At 39.7% G+C, this 25,620-nt stretch overlaps 2 protein-coding genes across 4 annotated transcripts; both read left to right on the top strand.

Moving 5' to 3' along the window:
- The first annotated feature begins 923 nt into the window (after positions 1-923).
- On the top strand, positions 924-10,324 carry LOC104450983 (exportin-T). Of its 3 annotated transcripts, XR_726773.3 has the most exons (14): positions 925-2,937; positions 3,054-3,140; positions 3,278-3,367; positions 3,479-3,583; positions 3,859-3,918; positions 4,423-4,485; positions 4,565-4,660; positions 6,615-6,779; positions 7,280-7,453; positions 7,609-7,671; positions 7,766-7,864; positions 8,162-8,320; positions 9,651-9,944; positions 10,039-10,324. XR_726773.3 is itself a non-coding variant. In XM_010065724.3 (13 exons), the coding sequence occupies exons 1-13, from the start codon at positions 1,228-1,230 to the stop codon at positions 9,738-9,740; spliced, it is 2,961 nt and encodes a 986-aa protein (XP_010064026.2). In that variant the 5' UTR covers positions 925-1,227; the 3' UTR covers positions 9,741-10,324. The 3 variants fall into 3 exon arrangements, 1 of the variants encoding a protein (XP_010064026.2); XR_005552139.1 differs by lacking the exon at positions 7,766-7,864 and having other exon boundaries at positions 924-2,937; XM_010065724.3 differs by having other exon boundaries at positions 9,651-10,324.
- Positions 10,325-13,716: 3,392 nt separating this feature from the next.
- LOC104450984 (putative receptor-like protein kinase At1g72540) lies at positions 13,717-16,077 on the top strand. The gene is made up of 5 exons (XM_010065726.3): positions 13,717-14,295; positions 14,404-14,539; positions 14,688-14,824; positions 14,943-15,066; positions 15,176-16,077. Exons 1-5 carry the CDS (start codon positions 13,912-13,914, stop codon positions 15,793-15,795), a joined length of 1,401 nt encoding a protein of 466 aa, XP_010064028.2. The 5' UTR covers positions 13,717-13,911; the 3' UTR covers positions 15,796-16,077.
- Positions 16,078-25,620: the final 9,543 nt, after the last annotated feature.

Genomic DNA, 25,620 nt, shown 5'->3' on the forward strand with positions numbered 1-25,620 from the left:
TAGGTCACTTGGTCACTTGCTAGAGGCAAGGGCTGATGAGGTCGTCCTTGCCTCACCGACTTTTGACAAAGCTCACCCTAGTCAGCCCTTAGCAAATGTGAGCCTTGGTTGACTTTGTAAAATTGGGATTGGATCTAAATTATATGACTTTTTATGAGAAAAAAAAAGAAAAAAGTTAAGGTAGAATTGAGACTAGAGCTAAAATCGGAGGTTTTTTATTAGACAAAAAAAATGTTTAGGTTACAATTCGGATTGAAGCTAAAGTTAGTAGCATTTTAGGATATTATGCGTAATTTTGTCTCATTGGACTTTTTTGATGATTGGTTATTTGAACAAAAGTGAATGATCAACAAAGCTTGAGTGGCCATGGCTAGAATTGGGAGCTCAAAGAAGCTTGAGAGCCCATGGCCAAGCTCACCAAGCTCAAGTAGCCAACAACACCTCAATTTAATGTGCAACTCTTTTTAACCATGGCGGGAGCACCTTCTTTCAATTTCCCTAATTGCACTTATTCGATTGAAATTAATTTGAAGATTTTAAAACTTAATTACATTTTTTAGAAACAAGATGCCTTCTCGTATCTCATCTTTTCGTGCTTTTTGCCTTTTCTATACGGAATCCTGTCAATATTAGTGGAATCAGTAAGTAATCAAAGCCCTCCCCCATTCGGGCATTATTATGAATCCCTGTCGTTATCACCACCGCACAGACCATCAAATGCTGTCTTTCCCACGAATCTGTAATAAAAAGAGTGCCCGTCCAATCACCGATTTCCCAAAAATTGACAAAATCCACGAAAGCGCAAGATTCCTCCGACCGCCAGGGCTAGTCTCGTCTTTTCCCTTCGGGCTCCTCGAATTACTATTTTGTTCACCATTTTTTTCCTCTCTGAAACTAAAACTATAAATACCCCCAAAATCCTAAGCCCTCCTCCTCCCAACACAAACCCTACTCTCTTCCTCTCTCTCTCTCTCTCTCTCTCTCTCCAGCGCGCGATTCGCCATAAACCCTAATTCCCGACACCCGCGCGAATTGGGGGACGTCCCCCGATCGATCCGAATTCCCGATTCGGTGAAGCCGCTCGATCCGTCCCCGCAGCTACTTCGTCTTCTCGCGCATTTGAACCCCGAAAGTCGAAATTTTTCGCTGAGATTTCTAGGTCAGCTGAAGTAAAAGAGGACATCAAATGGTTATGAAGTTGTGAGGGTTTGGTTTTTCTGGGGGAAAATGGACGATGTCGAGAAGGCAATCATCCTTAGTTTCGACGAGTCGGGCAGCGTCGATTCGGCGCTGAAATTGCGGGCCATCGGTTACTGCCAGCAAATCAAGGAAGCGCCGACCATTTGCAGGGTCTGTGTGGAGAAGTTGCGGTTTTGCCCGATTATGCAAGTCCAGTTCTGGTGTCTCCAGACTTTGCAGGAAGCTATACGCGTTAAGTACGCTTCGATGAGCTCTGAGGAGAAGGAATTCATTAGAAAGTCGGTGTTTTCCATCGCTTGTTGTTATGATGAGGAGAGCGGTGGCATTCTGGCGGGCCCTGCATTTATTAAGAATAAGCTGGCCCAAGTGATTGTCACTCTGATTTACTTCGAGTACCCCTTAATTTGGCCGTCCGTGTTTGTCGACTTTTTGCTGCACCTCAGCAAAGGCGGCGCCGTGATTGACATGTTCTGTCGTGTTTTGAATGCTCTGGATGACGAGTTGATTAGTCTGGATTACCCACGGAGTAATGCAGAAGTGGCTGTTGCTGCGCAGGTTAAGGATGCAATGAGGCAGCAGTGTGTGCCTCAGATTGTCAGAGCGTGTTATGACATTCTGTCCATGTATAGAAATTCTGATAGCGACATATGTGCCGCTGTTTTGGATACTCTGAGAAGGTACATTTCCTGGATTGATATCGGGTTGATTGCTAATGATGTTTTCCTTCCCTTTTTGTTCGAGTTGATGTTGTTTGATGGGTTATCGGAGCAACTCCGTGGGGCTGCGGCCGGATGTGTATTGGCTGTTGTTTCTAAACGGATGGATGCACAATCAAAATTGTCTCTGTTGAAGAATGTTCAGATAAGTCGTGTTTTTGGTTTGGTGTCTGATGATAGCGACTCTGAGTTGGCATCAAGAGTTGCTTCCCTGCTCACGGGATATGCTGTGGAAGTTCTGGAGTGCTCTAAAAGGTTGACTGAGGAAACAAAAGGAACTTCATTTGAGCTTTTGGATGAGGTATTGCCCTCTGTTTTTTACATAATGCAAAATTGTGAGGTTGATACGGCATTCGGCATTGTGCAATTCTTTTCGGGTTATGTTTCTGCTATGAAGAGCCTTTCCCCATCGACGGAAAAACGACTTTATCATTTGAGTCAAATTTTGGAAGTGATCCGTTCTCAGATCTGTTATGATCCTATGTACCGGGATAATCTTGACACACTGGACAAGATTGGGAGAGAGGAAGAAGATAGGATGACGGAATACAGGAAAGACTTTTTTGTACTACTCCGAAGCATTGGAAGAGTAGCACCTGATATTACCCAGGCATTTATTAGAAACTCATTGGATGCCGCTGTCACCTCTACCGGTGGGAATATTGAAGAGGTGGAAGCTGCTCTTTCTCTTCTCTATGCTCTTGGAGAATCATTAAGTGAAGAAACGATTAGAAGTGGGAGAGGACTTTTGAGGGACATGGTGCCTATGCTTTTGGCGAGTAAATTCACATGCCATTCAAATAGGGTAGTTGCACTTGTTTATTTGGATAGTATTACGAGATATGCAAAGTTTGTCCAGGAAAATACCCAGTACATACCCATGTTACTGGCTGCTTTTCTCGATGAAAGAGGTATACATCACTCAAACATCAATGTGAGTAGAAGGGCGAGTTACCTCTTTATGAGAGTCGTGAAGTCGTTGAAATCGAATCTTGTGCCCTTCATAGAGACTATACTGCAGGTAGTGGCACTAACCTCCTTTTCTCCTTTGGAATTATTCTCATTTTATTATTGCCACACATAGATTGGCAATTCCCCTTTATCTGTTCTTTATCTGAGGTTTCTATTTGTTGACAGAGCTTGCAAGATATAGTAGCTAAATTTACAAATGTTGATTCCTCAAAAGCACTTTCTGGTTCTGAAGATGGCAGTCATATATTTGAGGTAGTTATTCTGCCTCGACATTTTTTTTTAATTATGTGAAGACATGCGCAGATGCTCTTTTGAATGTGCTTGACTTGGGGGAAATATACCCACCAAGCTTATTTTTCGTGTTCTTATTTCGATGAGAAATTTCACAGGCAATTGGTATATTGATTGGGATGGAAGACGTGCCTGTGGAAAGACAATCTGGTTATCTCTCTTCACTGCTGACTCCTCTTTGTCATCAGGTTATTTTCATAGACTCTATTAAGGAGCTCTCTCCCATTGTTCTCCAGCTGAAGTTCTCCTTATTTATTAGTTCGTAGTTGGCCTTTGAACTTGTTATGTGATGATACCAGGTTGAGGGTTTGCTGTCAAATTCCAAAACACTGATTATAGAAGAGGCACCTGGGAAAATTGCCACTATTCAGCAAGTTATAATGGCTATTAATGCCCTTAGTAAGGTCTTTATTTCTTTTTCGACCTCTTGATTTCAACTATCGAATCAATTCTCTGTTTGCAAAACCTCAGGGTATTTTTGATATTCTCATCTTGATTTAAAAAATCTGCTAGTTTTTATGGACAGCCTGGTTTGTAAACGTCAATATTCTTACACCATTTCAACTTCTCTCCTATATGCTGAACTTATTTTCAGTGAATTTGAGCAAGCATTCAAGCTCTATAGCTTCTCTCTTCTGTGATGTTGGGATTTTCCTTAATTTGGAGTGGTCAATTTCAGGGTTTTAGTGAGCGCCTTGTGACTGCTAGTCGCCCTGGAATCGGTTTTATGTTCAAAAGGGTAGGTTGTATTGTTTATCTTCTCTTTTGCATTGTGTTTCCATTGCTGTATTCCATGCATGATGTGGAAATATTCTGATGTTAATGGTTAGAGGTGTATCAGGATTTTAGGATAGGTCCCATTTCTTGATTTTATATGTATATCCTTTGAGGGAACCGAGGCTGAATGTTGTACTGCCTAATCTTTCTTTTGCAGTGGGCTTTTATTTGCTCCTAAATTTTTATGTACCTTCTTATAGAAGATTATGGTTCAATAAAAGACCTCAACATGGCTGAAGATGATAGTCACTGAGTGCGATGTACTTTAGGCTGCATCCCAATCCATATATTGATGGCCTTTCTTTGGCTGGAAACTCACATATTGATGACTTGCTGAATGCAGACATTTACGTGTCCTTTTCTTTTGACTATCATATACTCATTTCACTTGAAATGCATTAGCACAGACAGGGTTGTGTATATTTGATATTGACAATATGACTTGTTTTGGTGTATGTCAATCCAGACATTGGATGTTCTCCTCCAAATTCTTGTTGTATATCCAAAGATAGAGCCTTTGCGGTCTAAGGTAAGATTGAAAAGTAGAGGTGAAAAGGCTTCATTCATCAGGTGAAATAAATGTGATGCGATTGTTCATTCTTACTCAGGTTATGTCATTCATTCACCGCATGGTAGATACGCTTGGAGCATCGGTTTTCCCTTATCTTCCGAAGGCATTGGAACAGTTGCTTGCTGAGATTGAGGTACAAAATATTTTCTATGGGCTGGTCATTTTTGTTTGCTTTTATTTGAATGGAGTTTGTGGAATTTCTTCATAATTAAAACCTCAAGTGAGCTTGTATAGGGTGGCCATTGAGCTAGGTGATTTAATTATAACTGCAAATTGGTAAGCTAAGATTTGTTGGGTCTCCTCAAAAAATTAGTCGATTGGATACATTTGCCTAATGACTAAGAACTACCCCAGGTTGAGCTGTCATGGGAGATTTTACTAAAATTTATTCACGAAAGAACTGACTCTGGTTGTACACTTTGTATGACTGGTTTAGTTCCTGCTGGATTCTTTGAAGTTTTAATTTCAGGATACATTTCTTTTTTCTGTTTTGTTAGCTGTTTACTTTAAAGGGGTCTGTTACAGTGGCTTCATTAAAGCTTTTGATGGATAAATGGAAACATCTGTCATGCTTTACTATGACAGATTGTGGAGATGCGAGTTATTTCATTGTTGGCATACACAGATATTTCTTTGAATTAGATTGGGTTCATGTGTGATATGAGAGTCCTTGCTAGTCTATAGGGATTATTCTTTCATCTGTCTTAGTGCCTCAAACATGGCACAGGCTTGTGAAATCAGCTTGGAACCATCTCCATTATGTTTGCTCTGTGTTTTGTTGGTTTGTTTGTTTCCCAGAAGAACCTTTGCTGGGGTCTGAAGGTCTGCCTGAGGCAATCTAAGCATGATCTATTGATTTGACTGCCTTAAAGTAATGCTATATTTATAATGGGGTTTGCATGGTTTTCTTACCAAGGAGCCCAAGAACCCTAAATCTGCACTTTCAATACAAAGTGTTGAAAATTGCTGGTTTTACCTTTGTTTCTTCAGGTGAACCTGAAATTATGTAAACTGAATTGGATTGTGTAACCAGTAATCATTGGGTTGTGTTTGGCCTCTTGAAAGTTGGAACAATTATTCAGATATCCACTGTTTTTCTCATGTACAGTTGGGCGACTATAGTAGCATAAAAAAATTGAAATATTAATATTCAGTTCTATCCGGTGATTGGCATATGCCATATGTACACTTGATTACTTTTTTCACTGAAAATGACAACCTTACTAACTTTGCAGAAAAAGTACTATGCTATATAAATAGTTTCTTTTATAGGAGATCATGTAATTGGTCCATGACCAAGGTTCTGATTACTTTTGGTGGTTGGCTCATGATGGTACCCCACAGAAATCTGTGGCCTGTCAGAAAAGGAAGAATTTGTGGTGGGTTGCCACCAAGCTTGGTGACCTGATGAGTCTTTGTCGAAGAAAAGAGACTAGTGGTCGCATATAATCAATTTGAGAATAGGTGCAGTCACTGACTGGCCTGAGGCATAGCTTTAGCTCCAGGCTGGTGGAGGGAAAGAGAGAGGATTATCTATCCATATGATATGATATTCCCACACATCAATAGAAGATCTCACATCATAAAGTGCGCTGTTTATATGGCAATTTTGATTGGACAATGTCCGTGATTATACTGTCGCTATAAGACAGTTAAGCTCCCTCAGTTTTCTGTTCAAATGGGTTTGTAGACCCTTTTTATTAACTGTTAATATTCACAATGTTTTGTCTCCATCTAAATTTCTCCTATTACGACTTATTTTCTACTCTTGGCTATGTATTTTATTAGGCATATATATGGGCTACATCCACCCTTTTAGTATGTCCAGCATTCACCAAACACTGGATAGGGATTTAGAGATGATATGTCTGATTTGCGAGGGACTACCTATATAAAATAGCTGAAAGCAAAGAAGAGACTTTGTTCTTAATTAGGCCTGCCTTGTGGTCAAGTGAGCCTGCTTATGATAAGTAGCTTCCACATGCTCATGCATTGCTAGTGAACACAGTTCATCTACTAAAGTTTGGGCGTTAGTCATTTCATTGTCATACTCAAGACGATTGATTTTAGTCTGATTTATCTTGCAGCCTAAGGAGATGGCTAGTTTTCTTTTGTTACTTAATCAAATAATTTGCAAGTTCAACAAACTGGCACATAATGTACTTGAGAAGTTGTTTCCTGCCATTGCTGGGAGGGTATTCAGCATCATCTCAAGGGAGGCAATTAAATCAGGCCCTGGCGTCAACACTGAGGTAGGGAGACGCATCACCTTCTGAGATTTTATGGATGTTATGCTCAGTGACATGGAACAGTCACAATCACTATACAATTTTTTTGGACTTCAAAATTGACAGTTTTAGCAGGTATACCTCTGTAGTGATTAATTTCTTCATGTTCTGCACCCCCTTAAGTTTGCAATGGTAGAATCTATTATTTGGGGGACAGGGCCACAAATGCAGTTAGTTCAGCAATCATAAGTGTATCACCTTTGTAAACTTCTGCACTTTTCATGGCGAGGGAAAGGTCTTTAAAATGTGGAATGATCATCTTTCTCGAATAATCCTAAGTAAATTCAGTGCAATGCTATGGTAAAAGGAAAAAGGTAGGAAAAATAAAGTATCAAGAGGATTTATTTTTTGGGACAAATTAATTGTTCCATCAGGGGCATTTCCTTTGAAAGATAGGTTATTAGTTGAAATTGTTGTGCACTAACGTCTCTCTCTCTCTCTCTCTCTCTCTCTCTCACACACAGGAAATCAGGGAAATTCAAGAGCTTCAGCAGACTTTTTATACCTTTCTCTATGATATTGCTACACATGATCTCTCTTCAGTTTTCATTTCACCCACAAGTTGCCAGTACTTGGAACAGCTGATGCAGTTGCTACTCTACACAGCTTGTAATCATCAGGACATTCTTGTGAGGAAGGTATGTGATGTAATCTTATATCTCACTTAAGCTCTCGTATTCACAGAACTGTGAAGACATAGAACTTTGAAATTCCAATCTCTATGGTTCAGTAATTAGAATCACGGCCAATGGGGCCATGACTCAATTCAAGTGCAATTTGCTTCTGTTTGTAGGCATGTGTGCAGATCTTCATCAGACTTATCAAAGATTGGTGCAGCAGGCCTTATGAGGAAAAGGTTCTTGCACCTTTTCTGCCAGTTTTGTGCTTGTCATATTGTCTTTGGTGAGGTGCTCAAATTAATTCATCTAAAAAATGTTTGATTTTTTCAGGTACCTGGTTTTCAAAAGTTCATGATTGAGGCTTTTACGGCCCACTGTTGCTTGTACAGCGTACTTGACAGATCTTTCGAGTTCCGAGATGCAAATACTGTAAGCTAATGTATTGTTGTTTCTTTTTGATGTTGTGCCATTTCTTTTTAGGGAAAAATTCCGTGGCAATCACTGAGTTCATATACAAATCTCGAGTTACTCTTTATTATCCTGGAGCAATAATAGTTTAATAAAGGGATTGAATTACAAATGGATATATTAGGTCTTACCTGTTGTCAATACTTGCCTTTAATAATTTTATGCTCACTCAAAATGGGATCTTTGATAGAGCTTTTAAGACAAGCCTTTTTAGTTACTTTTACACTGGCAACTTTTGATAGGTTGTTTATTTGGCAGCTCATTTTGTTTGGAGAAATTGTATTGGCTCAGAAAATCATGTATGAGAAGTTTGGAGATGATTTCCTCAATTTTCTATCAAAAGTTTTTCTGACTACGGAATGCCCTCAACATTTGGTGCCTCAACATTTGGTGCAACAGTATTGTCAAAAGTTGCAGGTGAGGAATGTTTCACGGTATAAGTTACAGATTCTGCTGGAAATCATAAAAGTTGTCCACTTTAATGTCTGTATTTTTTGTAAATGTGAAGCTGTTTCCATTACCTCCATGTTCTATTTCCTTTTTCAAATTTGTGACTGTTTCTTGGCCTTCTAAGATTTGTTGTGCCGAAAGTTGCGATGTTGCATTTCATCTTCACCTCAAAACTTATGCATTATGATAATAGTATTCGTTCATCGAGAACTGGAAAAGAATAGGCACAATTATCAGCATTCCAATATAAATCCTGGGACATACAGCTGGTGTATTGCAGACTGTGGTGGAAGAACCAAAAGCACTCATTGTGCTTACTATTGCTAAAAAAACATTCTTGATGCATTAGATGTCTCTACTTTAATTCTAATGCATAAGAAGAAGAGAGAACATTGAGGGAGGTAATTTGGCTTCCCATGTTATTGGGCCTATGTTATTGAGAGGTTGAATTGAAGCATATCTTGCACAATGTGGATCCGTTAATTGCTATCCCTTAGGCACAATGGACAAGCTCAATTAGCTGGGCTATTTCCCTGTTTAACAGAGACTATAAATTGTTGGCCCTGGTTGGGGAAGCCTTGGTAGCCGATGTGTAGTGAAATTTCCTTTTTGATACTCCATTAGTTAAGTCATACCTTTTCTGGACGCGCTCGGTGTTAGGAAGGATGATTCTGCCACATTTTCATATTTGAAGAACCAAAGCTATCACTGGACATTGTTTACTATTGGAGTCTGGTTTTAGATGAAATTCATTGAGGAAAGAGCTTGACTTTTTCTGGTGGTACCTAAGGAAATAGGGCATGTGCTATCATTCAGTAGTGACACAATTGAATGATCTGACCTGTCCACTAGTGGGGTCCCACAGATTTTGTTGTTCCTATGGGGTGGGGAGGATTGGGTCAGTCCATGGATTTTCTTTCCTTCTGCTGTATTTCACTCAAAGTGTTGAAGGGAGATGGTGCGTCAAGCTGTTTGCAAGGACCAACTTAAATTCTCTTCCCCAGGGATACCAGATGCGGGAACCCTAAGAGAGGTGCATCAATTAATTGTGTTAGTCATGCAAGTCATGATTAAGCTAGTATTTTGCTACCTGGTGATATTACTTGTTATCCGCTGCCCCACGTGTAATTTGATTATTATGGCACTAACTTCATCATGAGTGAAGAAAGAGGGTTTTGGGTTTTCCCTTGATGATATGCATGTATAGATAGCTTTTAGTAGAGGCCACTGCTTAATGATTGTAATCATTTTCCTGAGTCTGCTTTCTGCTCACCAATTGTTTTGTCCCTTTCTGCAGGGCGATGACATAAAGTCTATGAAATCATCCTACCGTTCCCTCATTGAGAACTTAAGACTTCAACAGAATGGAAGTCTTGTTTTCAGATAGCATAATTATGGCTAGAGATATAGGTGGCTCTTCAAATCATTATTTCCACACGCTGCCCTTCAATGCGGTAATACAATTTTGCCCGAGGTTGGAACTGAACGTGGCTCTTCATGAACCTTGTCCGGTTTTCTCTAGCTGGAGATGGTGCATCTGGCTTCTCTTCTTTGTATATAGCTTTTTCTGTGACAAGTCCATGACAATGAGGTATACACTCAAGGGTCTGCTTCAAATTGGTAGTTTCCCGTAAACTGAAGAATGAGGAGAGACTAATATGGTCATTTCACTCTATTTTGAACAGTTTGTACATATACGGGAGCACCACCTGAAGGGTATATTCATCAGTGTTGAGCTTTTGACCTGTGAGATGAAGATCAATTTCTTTGGCAATTCTTTCTATTTGAGGTCAAAATATAAGTTTATTGTATCAAATTCATTCCGATTAATGAAAGAAAGAAAGAGAGTGAGCATCTTTTTGGTTCTTTGTCGAAATCATTGTAGGCTACTATCAGTGATACAATCCTTGTTCTCCACCTTATCTTTGGCAATTCGCCACGCATAGTGAATCTACTTTGATTTGATGAAAAGATGGGCTTGCAGAAGATAAAATAGTGCTTTCCTTGATCAGGACTTCTCTATTGGATTTTCGATTTTCGGTTTTCGTGCAATCCAAGAACATTCTGGTTTTTTGTAGTCATTTGAGAGTCGGGAGTGATGGAGAAGCTGATTGCATTAAAGAGCAGAGGATGGATAATGCTTGGGCTGGACCGTCGGCCTTGCTTATTAGGGTTGAAAAAACGCTAGAATTTTTATGTAAGCCATCCGTAAAAGCTGAGATGATTCGGACCTATATTACTTCATTTGCTGAACACACCTTTCCTATATTTCAACACATGTTAAGCAACTCGCTTGTTAGCACCTATGATAGTCTCTAAAATAATCAATCTAAATATCTAACATGATAATCTAATGGCTCTATGATATACCTCAATATGGTTCAGTTACAGAACAATGTATTTACATTGTAATTGCATACGTAAGGCATATAATTTTCATCTTCCAGTGAGCCCAGGAAGCAATCGGATTTTAATTGTCATTAATATTACAGGAACAAATCATCTTTCTTTGTTGTTTTCAGCGAGAATTTTCTCTTCGGTTTGAGGATGATCAGAGGAATAATGCTGTAGATATTTAGAACATTAGAGGGTAATTATGTGAATGGGAAGGACTAAAGGATGCTTGATTTGTCATGCGAATGATACGTGGTGGTGCATTTATTTATTTATTTATTTATTAAACAGAACGGTCCATTTATTTGATGGGTTGGAAAAGTGCGGTGCATTTATTTGATGGGTTGGTAAAGGACGGTTCCTATTCATACTGATCCATCCGATGCATCTCTCAGAAGGAGCCGCTTGATGCAAACAATTTGGTCCGTAGCTATGTCCTAGCGCGTCCTAACGCGTGATATTTTGTGGAGGCAAATGCCAGCTATGTTCCTCCCAGAACATAGTGATACACCCCCTATTCGGACAAACATTAGCGGATCTGACAAACCGTTTATGGGAACCGTGTTTTATGTCGCATGAATTTGATTAATTATTAGTGGAAAAGTGTACTATAACTCCTAAAACTTTGCACGAAATACAATTTTAGTCCTAAACCATTCAATTGGTTGGGTAAGTGTTAAACCTTTTTTTCCAAAATGCATAATCAAGTCATTTCAATGAAATGATTTCTATCGTGTAGCATCTATAAAGTCGCACTTCTCACTATAAATTTTAGGATTTAGTTGCAATCTTCTATAATACTTGATGGAACTAATCAAATGGTTTAATGGTTTAATACTCAATTGCATTCCGTGCGTTAAGGTTTAGTTCTAGAATGTGCAATTTTTCCATTCATATGTTGTACTAAGCTACTGGCCACGTGGTAGCTTTTAAGGTTGTGTCTGCTGTCCTGGGAAACTTCTCAAAAATTAAGTTGACCCGAAGTCTCTTTTTTGGCGTAAAGCGCCTGGCACCTATGATGATTTGAAACTGCTAATCCACATGCTAGTGTTTGGATATATATGGTAGACTTTGAAATAATTTGAAGAAATGATAAATTTCAGGAAATTTGCCAAATTTTTGCCAGACATTCCAATTTTGGGTCTTATCTTTATAACCTGTCAATAGCAAATGTTGATCTTTTGATGGCAAGATGGGTTTGACTTGACTCCAAATTTGCGTAGTGACAAGGTCCCAAAGTTCATCCACAAAATGGAAATCGAGGGGCGATCATCGTTCATTGGCACCTTTCGGGTTGACCGCCTCGTGCTTAGCAACTCGGCTAATTTCTACAGAACCTAAAGCCAGGTTCAGACTTCACCCGTTGAACTCGAGTCAATGGTCCCTCGCTTTTCCCACAGCACTTTCCCAGAAACTTCGCATCGCCAACGTGTTAAGGTAGACTTCATCGACGAAGAACCTTGAGATTATATGAAAGATCAGAAAAGGATTGATTGTCTTCATGCCCATGAACTGCATATCGACTTGCTTCTCGTAATTATGAGAGGACGTGCTCAATAATATATTGCTCCGCCGTGTTCTGCAGAAACTACGCCAATTTATATTCAGTACAATTTGGTCAAGTTTTAAGCATTTGATACCGAGGATTTTTTTTTTTTTTTTCCGGTTACGTGATACAAGAACTTCTATTGTTGCAGTGAAGATTCATTTATGCAAAGAACGAATTCCTTGTATTTAAATGCACTTCTGGTTAGCATATGAAAGTTCTCGTGAGAAATGACACTTCCTATCGACGGTGAACAGAATAACTACTTTATGTAAAACACTTCCTAATAAACTTGTTACCATAATCTAGAGGAAAAGCAAGTTGAATTAGCATATGAATATAGATCGATCATGGTCATTCTATAAGAGAATAGTAGTCTGTTCATGTAGTGTCAAATATTCTGAATCAGCTTTCGCACGTGTCTGTCTTCTCCGTATTTCAAAGTTGATTTTCACGGACTGACTCATCCAAATCACCGAAAAGGAACGGCGAGTGAACTTACCAAGAAGTATCGGCCCAAAACATCATTAAGTAGAATAAAATAATGGAAACAGAAATCTAACTTTTTGCTTCTGGAAAGCAAGGAAATAATTAGGCGGACTTTAACTTGATTCTCCATCTGTACGTGCATTCCACGTCTCAGGACTTCTGCTGCTGATTTTTCAAAGTCAACAAGGGGCAATTGTCCCCCAGCTAAATGAAGAGCATGCATGAATTGATAAACATCTTATGATAACCACATGACTATTACCTTTTATCGTTCACATTTTGATGGAGATTTCCATGTTGAGATTGCAGACTTTTTATTGGGCTGCAAGGAGAAGAATGGGTGGTTATGAAATGATTAGGCCATGGACTTCCTCTCCAAGTCATGGAATATCGGGCAGATCAAGATTTCCGCTGCCATAGGCATCGTTTATATTCAGAAGCAATGAAATGGTTCAAGTACACAATCTTGGAAGGAAAATTCAAAATTTCTCACAAAGTGAGATCAGTCTAATTCCACTAGATTTGGCCAATAATGTAAGGAAGAAAGAGATCATATTGAGTTAGTTTAAGTTTAAAGGAGAAAAATGAATCTCACGTGATTTTCTCTGTGTTTTGGAGTTTGTTTAATGCCTACGCCAATGGGAAAACTCTTCCACCTAACCTTGGGTCTCCATCACTGCTAAGATTAAGCCGAAAGAGACAGAACAAAAGACCGGACTTTTAATTACATCAGTGTTAAATATAATTCAAGTTGCTCTGCACGGAAATTATTGTAGACCTTTCTGAAATTTCATGTTGTCAATCTCTCTGTCATCACGCACATCAACTGAAAATAAAAGAAGGGCCTAGAATTTTTCTTTTTTCTTTAAGGTCCTTGTTGTAGACTTTGAAACAATTCACTGCGGAAGAGCAAATGAATCCTTACTGAGAAAGGAAACCGAGGTGGTAGGTTAGGATTACGCCTAGGACTACGTTTGATTAGTCTGCAAATTACGGAGACAATATCGATCCAGACCCCACACGATTCTTTTCAACTTTTCTTAATTGTGTATTAAACATCTTCTCTTAACTATGCGAAATCTCTGTATAAATACCTCATAACTTGAGCCTCACTTTCCTCAGAAAAATTATGGCTCTCAAGAGGCTTTCCTGGGACTGTGTTGTCCCCAGTTGTCTCAAGGCTCAAACCACATCCACTCAGCACAAAAGCCATATCTCCAAGCAAACCTCTTTTCGGAGATTGTCACTTTCCGATGTTAGCAATCATGGTTCGTCGATCTCTTTGAATGATCTATCCAGTTCACTGGTTGGTTCCAATCTTCATATCTTCACGCTGGCGGAGCTGAAGACAGTAACTCACAACTTCTCAAGGAGCAATTACCTCGGTGAAGGCGGATTTGGCATAGTGTACAAGGGCATGATAGATGAAGGCCTGAGGCCTGAGATGAAGGCTCAAGTAGTTGCGGTAAAGACGCTGGATTTGGATGGCACACAAGGTCATAGGGAGTGGTTGGTAAGTCACTTTAGTCATATCGTCTCGTTAGCTGACATACCTCCATTTAAGTTGTGCATCACAAGTTAAATGAATTGGGACTGGATTTCTTCTTTCTACTTTCCTTAGGCTGAAGTTATATTTCTTGGGCAACTAAGGCATCCCCATCTCGTCAATTTGATCGGATATTGCTGCGAAGACGAGCATAGGCTTCTGGTGTACCAGTACATGGAGCGGGGAAACTTAGAAGACCAACTATTTAAAAGTAACCATCTTATCTTTCACTACTACAAATTTCACTTTTTACGAACGAGATCCCAGAAAGATGACCGTGAGCTACTGAATGTTTATAACTTTGAAATCACATAAAGTTTGGTTACAGAACATGTTCTTATTGCTCTTGGTTAACGCAGAGTACTCTTTGCCCTTGCCCTGGTTAACCAGAATAAAAATTGCGATTGGAGCTGCCAAAGGCCTGGCTTGCCTCCACGAAGAAGAGAAACCGGTCATTTACCGTGACTTCAAGGCTTCAAACGTGTTGTTGGACTCTGTAATGATCTATTCCTCCTGATTTCTTTTCACCAATTGGTGTGATGCTTCACTACTTGATATCCAATATTGGTGATATGCATCCTGATAGTGTCATTGATTTGAAAATTTCAAATTAGGATTACAATGCCAAGCTCTCAGACTTTGGGCTAGCAGTGGATGGTCCTCTAGGCGACAATACACATGTCACGGCTCGAGTCATGGGCACCCGAGGTTACGCAGCCCCGGAATACATCTCTACAGGTGATGACTTAACTGTTCATTTCTGGCAGTTCATCAAGCACACACCAATTTTTTATGTATCCAACGCTGCAGATACATTAAACTTAGATTGCTCAATAAACATTTTCAGGCCATTTGACGACAATAAGCGATGTGTACAGCTTTGGAGTAGTACTGTTAGAGCTAATAACAGGTCGACGGTCAGTCGACATGAGCCGTCCGACCAGAGAGAAAGACTTGGTGAATTGGGCGAGGCCTATGTTGAAAGACACCCACAAATTAGACAAGATAGTCGACCCGAGACTCGAAGGTCTGTACTCGACCGAGGGGGCCAAAAAGGCGGTCCTGCTGGCTCATCAGTGCCTCAGTCAAAACCCCAAGTGCCGATCCACAATGCAAACTGTGGTGAAGACATTGGAGACAATTATGGACTTAGATGACATCCCAGTCAGGTCCTTTTTATACACTGATCCTGCGCTATGCAAAGATGTTTGTGTAAACAATCATGAAGATGCTGCTGAGAAAGTCCAAAATGAACCCGTGAACGAAAACAGAGTCGAAGAGAAGGAGGTGGAAATAAAGAATGTGAAGGGTCACCGACGGCAAAAGAGAGCCCGTAAGCACAGGCATCGAACAAGGGCCTCAAGGTCACGTGCCGTCTTCTCCGACACGGCTTTGTATTCTGCTCTTGGGACAAGTTTGTACTTTCCAAAATCCAAGAATGGATCAAAGGAAAACACAGAAGAATAGAACACTTGGTTAATGATAGAGTTTCTGCTACCTGATAAGGATAGAAGTTTTTCAATCAAGCTCACCAGTATAGCTTTTTTCTTGGCACCACATCTAAAATTGTTGGTGCACGCTTAGAAATTATCTGAAGCGCCCTCTTGGAAAAGAAATGACAATGAAATTGCCCATCGTCTGGGAAAAATTCTTCTCGCAAGTAGCAACCCAGTTCGTGCAAGGCCAATATGTGGGTTAACTGCTGTACTGACCTATACTGTAATTAACATAAACGGACCATGTTCGAAACTGCTAAAGTCATCTCATATCAATTTATTCATGGATTTAATCTGCTCTTTATACATATGTATACTCTCTTCAGAAACTATACTGAACTTTCAATCTCATACTGATTATTTCAAAGCAAACATTCACAAAGATTTTTGAATCCTCGCATGACTTTAATCCCAATGGAGGGATTTCATTACTTCATAAGCTTTCTTTGAAAAATGGAAGAGTCACCGGTCTGGTATTTAGTATATGATCATTCCACATGTGAAGATTTCGGAAGGTGGCTGTTGATAAATCTGATCCTTGCTCATACCACAAAACTCGTCTATGCATTCATAAGTTCCCTAGGAATTGCTCTCTGGTCAAAACAGCTTTGTAGTCATGTCAATAGTGCCCCAGTCAAACAAATAGAATGGTTTGAGTCTCTGGGAAAAGATCGCGTTTCTGATTTCATCAGCTTAAGACTTGTGATGTTCTATTTGACACTAAAAATTATTCAGCCCTCTAACCACCCCACTACAATGCCATTACAGACCGAAAAAGACTACACTGCCGTCGCTCGGCCTAACATTTTTGAATTGGTTCATCTCCAAGGTTGAATAGACAACTTTGCACACTTAATGGGGGTGCAAATGATGCTCCCAGGAGAAAAATATATAACGGATTCGATTGCATGACGTTATAATAGACAGAGTCAAACTAGTTCTGGGCTTCTGGGCTTCTTTTTTGTACCAGGGAATGCGATTGGCTCGGTGCACAATGAGTTTTTACTTCATTTTTATTGTCCTACCCTGAGCACGCTCAACGTAGTAGATTTAGCATAGTAATTTCTCGCCTCATACGTTGCAACATCTAGAAGGTCGATTGCATGTGCACATAGTACGGTCTGTTTGAACAAACCTTCGCATTTGGAGAGATTAATGGAATGTCTCCTAATTTGGCTAGATCATGTGGTCAGAACCCATATTTCTTTTTTCTTTTATTTTTTGACAAGTGATCAGAACCAAGATTTCACTCTATTATGTCAGCAACGGGACTTGACTGCATAAGCAACGGTGGTCATTTTAGGCTCTGAAATTCTGTATTCTAGAGAAATTGGTGACGAGGTGATGCTACTGAAGGAGTCAACTGCTATGAGTACATCTGACTCCTCAAGCAACTCAAGGCCCACAAAAAATTATGAATGGGAGGAAACTGAGAATTTCTGAGAATGACCCAGATTTTGGCGTCCTCCCCGTGATCAAGTGTTGCGGTCTGAATCATCATAAGCAAAGAGAAGCTTCCATGACCATGTAGCTAATGCTGATTTTATTTTGCTGGGTAGCCTTCAGTGCATGGCCCATAGTGACTAGTCTCTCACGGCCCAGTACATGAAATTTCAGGCTGGGCTCTATTCTGGGACGCTTTCTTCTTCTTCAATGCGTGAGATTACAGAGGCGTTCTTACCCTTTTCACTGCGCATTCACTTCTTTTGTCAACTGACAACAGTGTCTTCTTTGCTCAGACCCTTTCTACTAAATTAGCATGGAGATGTTTACAGTACCAGGTATGACAGCAAGCATGTGTGATTCCTTCCATTCCCCTTTCGAACTCTGTACCCTTTTCCAGTTCCTTCAAATCCCCAGCACACCCAATGCGTGAATTGCTATGGGAACAGGGGTTATAAACGATTTGTGAATATCCTCCCGTAGCGTGAAAGAAGGAAAATTACATACGAATTCCGGCAATCATATGAATACAAACTTCCGTATCGCATACAAATACATCACTGACATACGTTACGACAATTGGAGTTGCTTGAGATGAGAGTATGGAGGATGAGGGCAACCTTTTGGAAGAATGTCCAAAATTAGTGAGACGTGCCGTGTGAGCCAAGCCCTGCCGTTCATCCTCAACATCTTTCAAAGAAGCAACGAAAACAGCGTGTCGTTTTGGGGCTTGGCTCGGCTTCGCCCGTTTTCCCTACGCCACACTCTACCGAGCATCGCACGCGATCTCGACGTCTCGCACAACGTGCATGCGCGTGCCCATGCGTCCTTAAAGCAACGTGCACGCACATGTCACACGTTAGCCACGGTCATAGTTTCGACATGCGTACGCCCCGATGAACGTGAGCACTCGAATATAACATAGTTACAAGAGAAATATCAAAGATGTCATAGGACACGAGGATTGGCGCATTGAAAGTATTTTAATTCGGGAGTCAGCTGCACAGGCAAAACGTCTGAATTGAACTGATACACCGGGCTTGTAGCCAAATCTCCATACTCGTTTGTCCTGAATTATAAAAATACGCAAATGATCATAAGAAAAGGAATCTGTCGTTTTCCTTGCATAGGGATAGGAACAAGACAGATTGGGGCGTGGACCCATGCTGTGGACCTGTAAAATTAATTTGGCAAAAGCTAATTGTAGAATAATTCGATGTAGATGCACGATTCTTACCTTGAATAATAATGCCCGTAGGTAAACAAAACTTTCGAGGACATATGTCTAACTTTTCTTTTGTTTTACGTGATAAAAAGAAAGGAAATATAAAAATGAATTACTTTTATATTCGTTTCTCGAAAAATACATGATTTGGAAAACATTTTCCTAAAAATGATCGCTCGTATCGTCTACAAAAATGAATGAACGAAAAGATGTAAATCGTTTACGACAACAATTTAGATTATTGTCAATAATAAAAATATTTATTATTAATTAATTATTTTGAGTGATATAAACAATGATTGTTTATAAATATTTTTCAAATTATTTATTTTCTATAAAACAAATGAATCTTTATATATTATTATCATACTAAAATTGGGTACGAATCTTTATATTTTCTATTACGGTATGGTTGCCCCACGTCGACATGGGTGTGCACGAGCCCAGGGGCGATAACACAGTCCTTTGCGGCAAGATTAATAATCCAAATCTTAATATGATCGGGATGATCAATACTCAATTCGGTTTGGTTCCCAAAAATCGGAATTGAGGATTAGAGTAGTTGGTCCTAAGATCAGGAACTAGACCGCACCATCAATCCGATCCAATCCAATGGAACTGATCACTTTATTTTTTTCTGTTACTTTTTTTCCATTGCTTTTTTTCCTACTACTTGGAACTAGATTGAGATAATATTTCGTTTAATTTTGCTAATTTTTTTGAAAAAATGATAAAATAAAAAACTATATTTAGTCGGTCTAGTCCAGTTTCCATTTGGAATTGGGAACTGGATTGCCTGGATATTAGAAACTGGAATCGAATCGACACTCCCGGGAGCTAGACCAAACAAGCCAGTCTGATTGGATTCAAGCGATTCCCAGTTCAGACAATCCGTTTTGCACACCCCTAAATATGATGCATCTATTAAATAAAATAACTAATAGCAATAATGATATTAAAAATGAGTGTTCTTAGAAAGTGCGGAGTTGGGTTGGAATAAACATTCTAGGGAAAAGTGTTATAAAATTCCTAAACGTTTTGCATTTGTGCTAATTTAGTCTAAACCTTTTGACTCAATGCCAATTCAATTTTAAATATTTTATCGATACCAATTTAATCATAAACGTTTTGACTTGAAACCAATATAATTTTAAAACTTTTGACCTAATGCCAATTTAGTTCTTCCAATTACTTTTGGCCGGATATTACTGACGTGGATACCGGTAGATTGACATGGTATGGCCGACGACTTGGACAACTTTTAATAAAATTTTAATAATTTTTCAAGTTATTTATTTAATCATTTTTTCTTTCCCCCTCTCCTCCTTCCTCTAGCCAGAGGTGAGGGCCGGCGAGGTCAAGGCCAACCTCATTGGCTACCGGCAAGGCTTTAGCCTTCACAAATAGCCGCAAGGGTGGCCTCGAGTTGGGGGAGTACGCCTCACCCTGGTTAGATCTGGTGAGGGTCCAGTCTTGTTAGCCACGAGTGAGGTCAAACCTCGCCAAATCCAATGAGGTCGAGCCTTACCTAGCCACTGATGAGTGCTCGAGCTCTTGTAGGCACAACTTCGTGGCCTCTAGCTAGGGCTCGAGCCTTGCTAGGGTTTGGGTGAGGCTCGACCCTTGCCAGCCCAACGAGAGGCCACCGATGAGGGCTTGAGGCTTGCCGGAGGCCGGTGAGGTTGACCTTGATCTTTGGTTGGTCGACTAGTTGGTGACTGGCTGAGGAAGGAGAAGGAGGGAAAAAAAGGAAAAGAAAACGAAAAAAATATTAAAAATATTATTAAAAACTGCACACGTTGGCACTAGCTGTACCGCACTAGTCGATCGGCATTTACATTAGTAATATCTAACCAAAATTGATTGGAATGACTGAATTGACACTAGATCAAAAGTTTTAAGATTAAATTGGCACTGAATAAAAAATGGCACTGAATAAAAAACTTTAAGACTAAATTAGCACCAATAAAAAGTTTAGGATTGAATTGGCATAAAGTCAAAATGTTTATAACTAAAGTAGTACCGATGCAAAAGATTTAAACTTTTTTTACACTTTTCCCAACATTTTAATATGGTATCGATGTCAAGTTCTACCTTCGGGTTATTTTGGACGTGTGGCCCATCAGTCGTCAAATTCCACATGTTATGGCTAATTTGGTTTGCCCAGTTCTGCCTTCAGGTTATTGTGGATGTGTGATGTGTGGTCCATCAATCTTCAAATTCCACATGTTATGGCTAATTTGGTTTGCCCATGAGAGGGGTGCTCAAATCCGTTGCTTATCTATAAGTTTATACGCTCTTTATATACACATGGTCTCCCTCCACTTATTAACTTAAAACTTCTAGATTTGATATTTTAACAAATCTAACGATGCTTAAGCCCCCCTCTCTTTATTTATTTATTTATTTATTTATTTATTTATTTATGTATATTTAAGGAAAGCTCTTTTCTAGAAAATTGTTTTCCAACTTTCTCGTGTTTGCGTAACTTCTTGACCGAAAACAACAAGCTTAGACTGGGGGAAAACGACTGCCCCTTCTAACAAGAAAAAAAAATCATTTTTCTTAAACCACCAAGCAAATGAGAACTAACAATTTTCTTATTTCCATAGGAAATATTAACTTTTATCATGAGATTTTTGAGCTAAACAAACACATCCTAAAACAAGATTAAAGGAGTAGAAAATGCTTGGAATAGCTAATGCTCCTAATTTAAGAACAGATGGTCCTTAGTTGGAGAACATAACTAGGCCCCTTTTTAAATTTAAGATGACTTCTCGAGTTAATTTGCTTTAAAAAAAAGGAAAATTACCAAAAAGTCTTAAATCTATCGCAATTGTGCTAATTTAATCATAAACTAATTTTTTTTTACCAATTAAGTTTTAAACCTTTTACAATTATTACCAATTGGTCCATTTGGCCAAAAATGGCAGGCTGGCACCGGCAACATTTTTTAATAATATTTTATTTTAAAAAATATTTTATTAATTTTTAAAAATCTTTTTTTCCTTTTTTTCCCCTTCCTTCTCCCTCTCCCTCATTCCTCCTCCCTCCTTCTTCCCTTGGCTCTGGCAATCGGCTAAAGGGGAGGGCTGGCCGGTCGTCGAACTAAGGTGGTCGGGCTAGCTCGCCTCGCGGTCGTCGGGCAAGGCGAACCCTTGCCAAATCCGGCGAGGGGGGTTTGTCGTCGCGTCTGGCAAGGCCCTCCTCCTCGGATCCGCGAGCCGGCCTCGCTCGGCGGCGCGGCGAGCCCTCGCCACATCCGACGGGGGCTCACCCGCCGTCCCGGGTGCGAGCTCGCCAATTGGCAAGGCAAGCCGTTGCTAGATCAAGCGGGGCTCGCCTCGCTAGACTCGGCGACGGCAAGGCCCCCTTGCTGGATCTAGCAAGGGCTCGCCTTGCCAGTGGTTGGGCGAGCTCGCCCTCGCCTAGCGACGACGAGGCGAGCTAGCCCGGCCGCCTTAGTCCAACGGCGGCCAGCCCTTCCCTTTGGCCGGTCGTTGGAGCCAAAGGAAGAAGGAGGGAGGAGGAAGGAGGGAGAGGGAGAAGAAAAATAAACAAAAGATAAAAAAAATTAATAAAATATTTCAAAAATAAAATATTATTAAAAAGTCGCTTGGCGTTGGCCGACTGCCACATTAACGCGAGGCTGGCCATTTTTCGTTGAATGGGTGATCGGGAATAATTGTAAAATGTTTAGGATGCAATTGGTCAAAAAAATAAGTTTATGACTTAATTGACACAATTACAATAGATTTAAGACTTTTATTTATTTATTTATAATTTTCCCCTTAAAAAAGTGATGTGATGAACCAATTCAATGCTTTTGCCTCGTCAAGGACGTCGTTGAATTGTAGCCCGGCCCGAGCATCCTCGGGAGTGAATGAGGTCGGCCGGCTTTGACATTTGAACCCGGCCGTGCCAATTTCCACGCCAACAAAGTGGAGTTTTTGGGCGAGCTGAATAGTCAGCCACTCGATATCGACCGTCCAATTCTCCTCTCCTTGTTGTTTGGTAGAGGGACGAAGAAGAATTGCAGAAGCGCCGGGAAGAAGAGTCGGTCCCCGGTTCTTGGAGGAGCAAATTCCAACTCCAACTCTGATCAAAAGCCGAACCTGATTGAGACCTGTCGGCACTCCCGGCCAACGCACACCCACTGTGCTTGACTGGCGCGACACGGCCGTTCTTTCCGCAATCCCTTCCGTCGCCTCACGCGACCTTTCAAACTTACAAATTATCAAGTTGGCTCGCACGGAACATCGGTGGAACTATATTGATCGGTTCCAACCCATGTCCTTCGTCTTATCGTTATGTAAAATACTCGATGCGACGAGTATAAGAGCAAAGCAAATATGTTGTGCGCAAAATTAAAGCAAAAGGAAAATGCTTGCCAATGCTTAACTTAGTGTTTACTAGGGGTAAGCATGGTTCAAGTGGACGACTTCCACCCTAAAATTGAGAACCACCCACTAAGGACCGGTTTTGAAAAATCAAAACTTGGAACCGCCCATTGATTCATGGATTGAAAATCGGACCGCCAGTTCGGTCCACTTGGGTGTGGGCCCCTGTTCTATCAAACTTCACACACTGCTTGGGTGCAACATTTTCCCATAAGCCAAAGTAAAGCCAAAAAAAAGAAAAAAAGAATTTCTCTATTCTTAATTGCAAAATTAATAATAAAAAAATTGGACTCATATCAAAAGTAAAGAGTTGATGCTGTGAGTCGATGAACATTAAGCTTGAGAGTTAAGGCTGTAAGTGAGAGATGAAGAAACGACTTAAATGAGATGAGAGCAAGACAAGATGAGTACTCAATTAGTGGGTGTTGAGTTTCAAATGAGAGATTTTGCAATTTTAATTTCTCTTAATTTTTTTGTCGAAATTTTTCTTAAAAATTAAATAAATATTTATATATTGCCAATTCGATTCGGGTGGATGAGTGGACAATTCCAAACTTAGAACCAAGAATCAAAACTTTACCCACCAATTTCAATAAATTGAAATCGAATACTGGACCAGTTCTCTTGGGAACCGCCGATTCCGGTCCGGTTCTTGGTGTTTCGGGCAATTTCCGATTCTTTTGCAGACCTTTAGTGCCTACAAATATTTCATTTTCGACAATATTGACTTTCAAGAAGCATGTGTTTTTTTTCCCCTTTTAAACTCTTTTAGGTGGGTACATGTCACTATACATGGAGAAAAAGGGACAATGGTAGAGAGTCAACACATGTTTTTACTCTTCCAATTATCATATTCATCATTAAATTCTCGATTAAATAATGAAACGAGTGGTGACAATTTCTGCGCTTGCTATATTCATTGTAAAACTTCGCAAATTTTCAGAACTTTGACTTTTGATAACGCTGAGCGCCCCAAATTTCATTTTTTTTTTTTTTTTCATTTCCGCGTGCTTGAAAAATAATCAAGGCAGTCTTCGATTTATTGCGAGGAGAGAGAGAGAGAGAGGGAGACAAAATGAATCAGCGACCTAAAGCGAACAGAAGGGAGGGGACATTAGTTAAGCGACAGTTGTGGGGGAGACAACACACGTGTAAGCCGCGGAAGCTGACCAGATGGCCGCGGAAGCTGCTGGTCATTCGCCACGTGCCGAATCAAAAACTGAATCTAGCAGAAAATCCAAAAATTGCGAGGGCGGAGCGGGGCGGGCGGAAGATGCAGACGTCCTCATCAAACTCCTTCTAGACCTTCTTCCCGACAATGTGGGTCGGGTTCAGTCGAGTCGGGTAGGGTCGGGTCGGGTCGGGTCGGACTCTTGTGTGTGAGTGATAGAGATATTTCGTTCCTTCCATTTTACTCTTCCATTTTTGCCCCCACTTCCGTTCCTTTTTCCCTTTCTTTTCATCTATCCGTTACATATATTTGGAATAAAATTTAGGTTTACATGACCCTTTTATTTACACATCTCGCATATAATTTGAGATATAAATAATTCTGCTCGAGCGAGTGACTAATTACTAATTCAACAGCTAGAAATATTCGATTGGAAAATCTCACATAGACTATATAAACAAAATTAATCCGTACCTTCTTTTGCTTTCTACCTTGGAATTTTGACAATAAGAAATTTGATTCAAATAAGTTTCAAATTTCGTATTAAATCCCTAGCTTTTTCTTCTTTTCTTTTTAGGCTGTCGAAACATAAAAATAGAAGCAAGAAAATGAAGGTATTGCTCAAACCTCCAAGAAGATTATTTCATACGAATGCAGAAAATCGATGAGGCTTATTTGAGAAAAATACTGATGATTTTTTTTGAGCATGTACATTTTTTTTCCCAATCAAGTTCTTGAACTTTTAATTTCTGACGTGTTGTTATGCCTTGGAAAACTCAACGCTAATAGTAGCCTCATTTCTTAAGTTTTGAATGCGGTATTTATGTTTGAAATTTTTAAGTCCCATTAATTACCTAATGATCCACGGTAATAAAGAAAAAAAATTCCTCTTCAAATTCTTGCCAACAACAATGGATATGTCGACTCTAATTAATCACATATTGTGTAAAAGGAATTTAATTAGAAAAGTCACGTAAATTCACATAATCAATTAGAAAAATGCATTTGTATTAACTTTAAGCCACCGTCTTTTGAAAATATTCTTGATTTGTTTTGAACTGTAATAATTGGTGAACGTGCATGATTATAATTTTAATGTGCTTAGCCAAAGGAAAGTACCCATTTGTTGTCCATTCCGAAAATCAACTTTACAAAAATTAATTCCCGAAAATCAGACGGGGATTATAATTTTAATGTGCTTAGCCAAAGGAAAGTATATATCATCCACCCATTTGTTGTCCATTTCCCTTCTCCAAAGAACCGCGATATTCTGAAAATCAACTTTACCAAAATTAATTCCCGAAAATCAGACGGGGATTCTTCTTTAGCAGAAAAAGAAAAATGAAAGGTCGATAAATTCTTTTTAAAATATCAACGTGGTGGGATTGTTGCTCGCCTCATCCCGAAAAGAGATTCCATTCTCGGGGGAGGAAATAAAAAAAAACGCAATAATAATGCGCACAAAAAACAAATATCGAAAAAGGTATAACCCAATAGCCTTTTGAGGCCTATCTATTTATTTATTTATATTAATTGTCGAACTATCGTGTCTACTTA

This window comes from Eucalyptus grandis, chromosome 6 (assembly GCF_016545825.1).
Source record: "Eucalyptus grandis isolate ANBG69807.140 chromosome 6, ASM1654582v1, whole genome shotgun sequence".
Lineage (NCBI taxonomy): Eukaryota > Viridiplantae > Streptophyta > Magnoliopsida > Myrtales > Myrtaceae > Eucalyptus > Eucalyptus grandis.

What these genes read in the sequence shown, in the direction of transcription:
- LOC104450984 (XM_010065726.3), top strand. Translation starts at nt 13,912, where the DNA reads ATGGCTCTCAAGAGGCTTTCCTGGGACTGTGTTGTCCCCAGTTGTCTC. An exon ending in AAGGTCATAGGGAGTGGTTG is followed by an intron (nt 14,296 to 14,403) that starts GTAAGTCACTTT and finishes TACTTTCCTTAG; the next exon opens with GCTGAAGTTATATTTCTTGG. An exon ending in CAAACGTGTTGTTGGACTCT is followed by an intron (nt 14,825 to 14,942) that starts GTAATGATCTAT and finishes ATTTCAAATTAG; the next exon opens with GATTACAATGCCAAGCTCTC.
- LOC104450983 (XM_010065724.3), top strand. Translation starts at nt 1,228, where the DNA reads ATGGACGATGTCGAGAAGGCAATCATCCTTAGTTTCGACGAGTCGGGC. An exon ending in TCATAGAGACTATACTGCAG is followed by an intron (nt 2,938 to 3,053) that starts GTAGTGGCACTA and finishes ATTTGTTGACAG; the next exon opens with AGCTTGCAAGATATAGTAGC. An exon ending in TCGGTTTTATGTTCAAAAGG is followed by an intron (nt 3,919 to 4,422) that starts GTAGGTTGTATT and finishes ATGTCAATCCAG; the next exon opens with ACATTGGATGTTCTCCTCCA.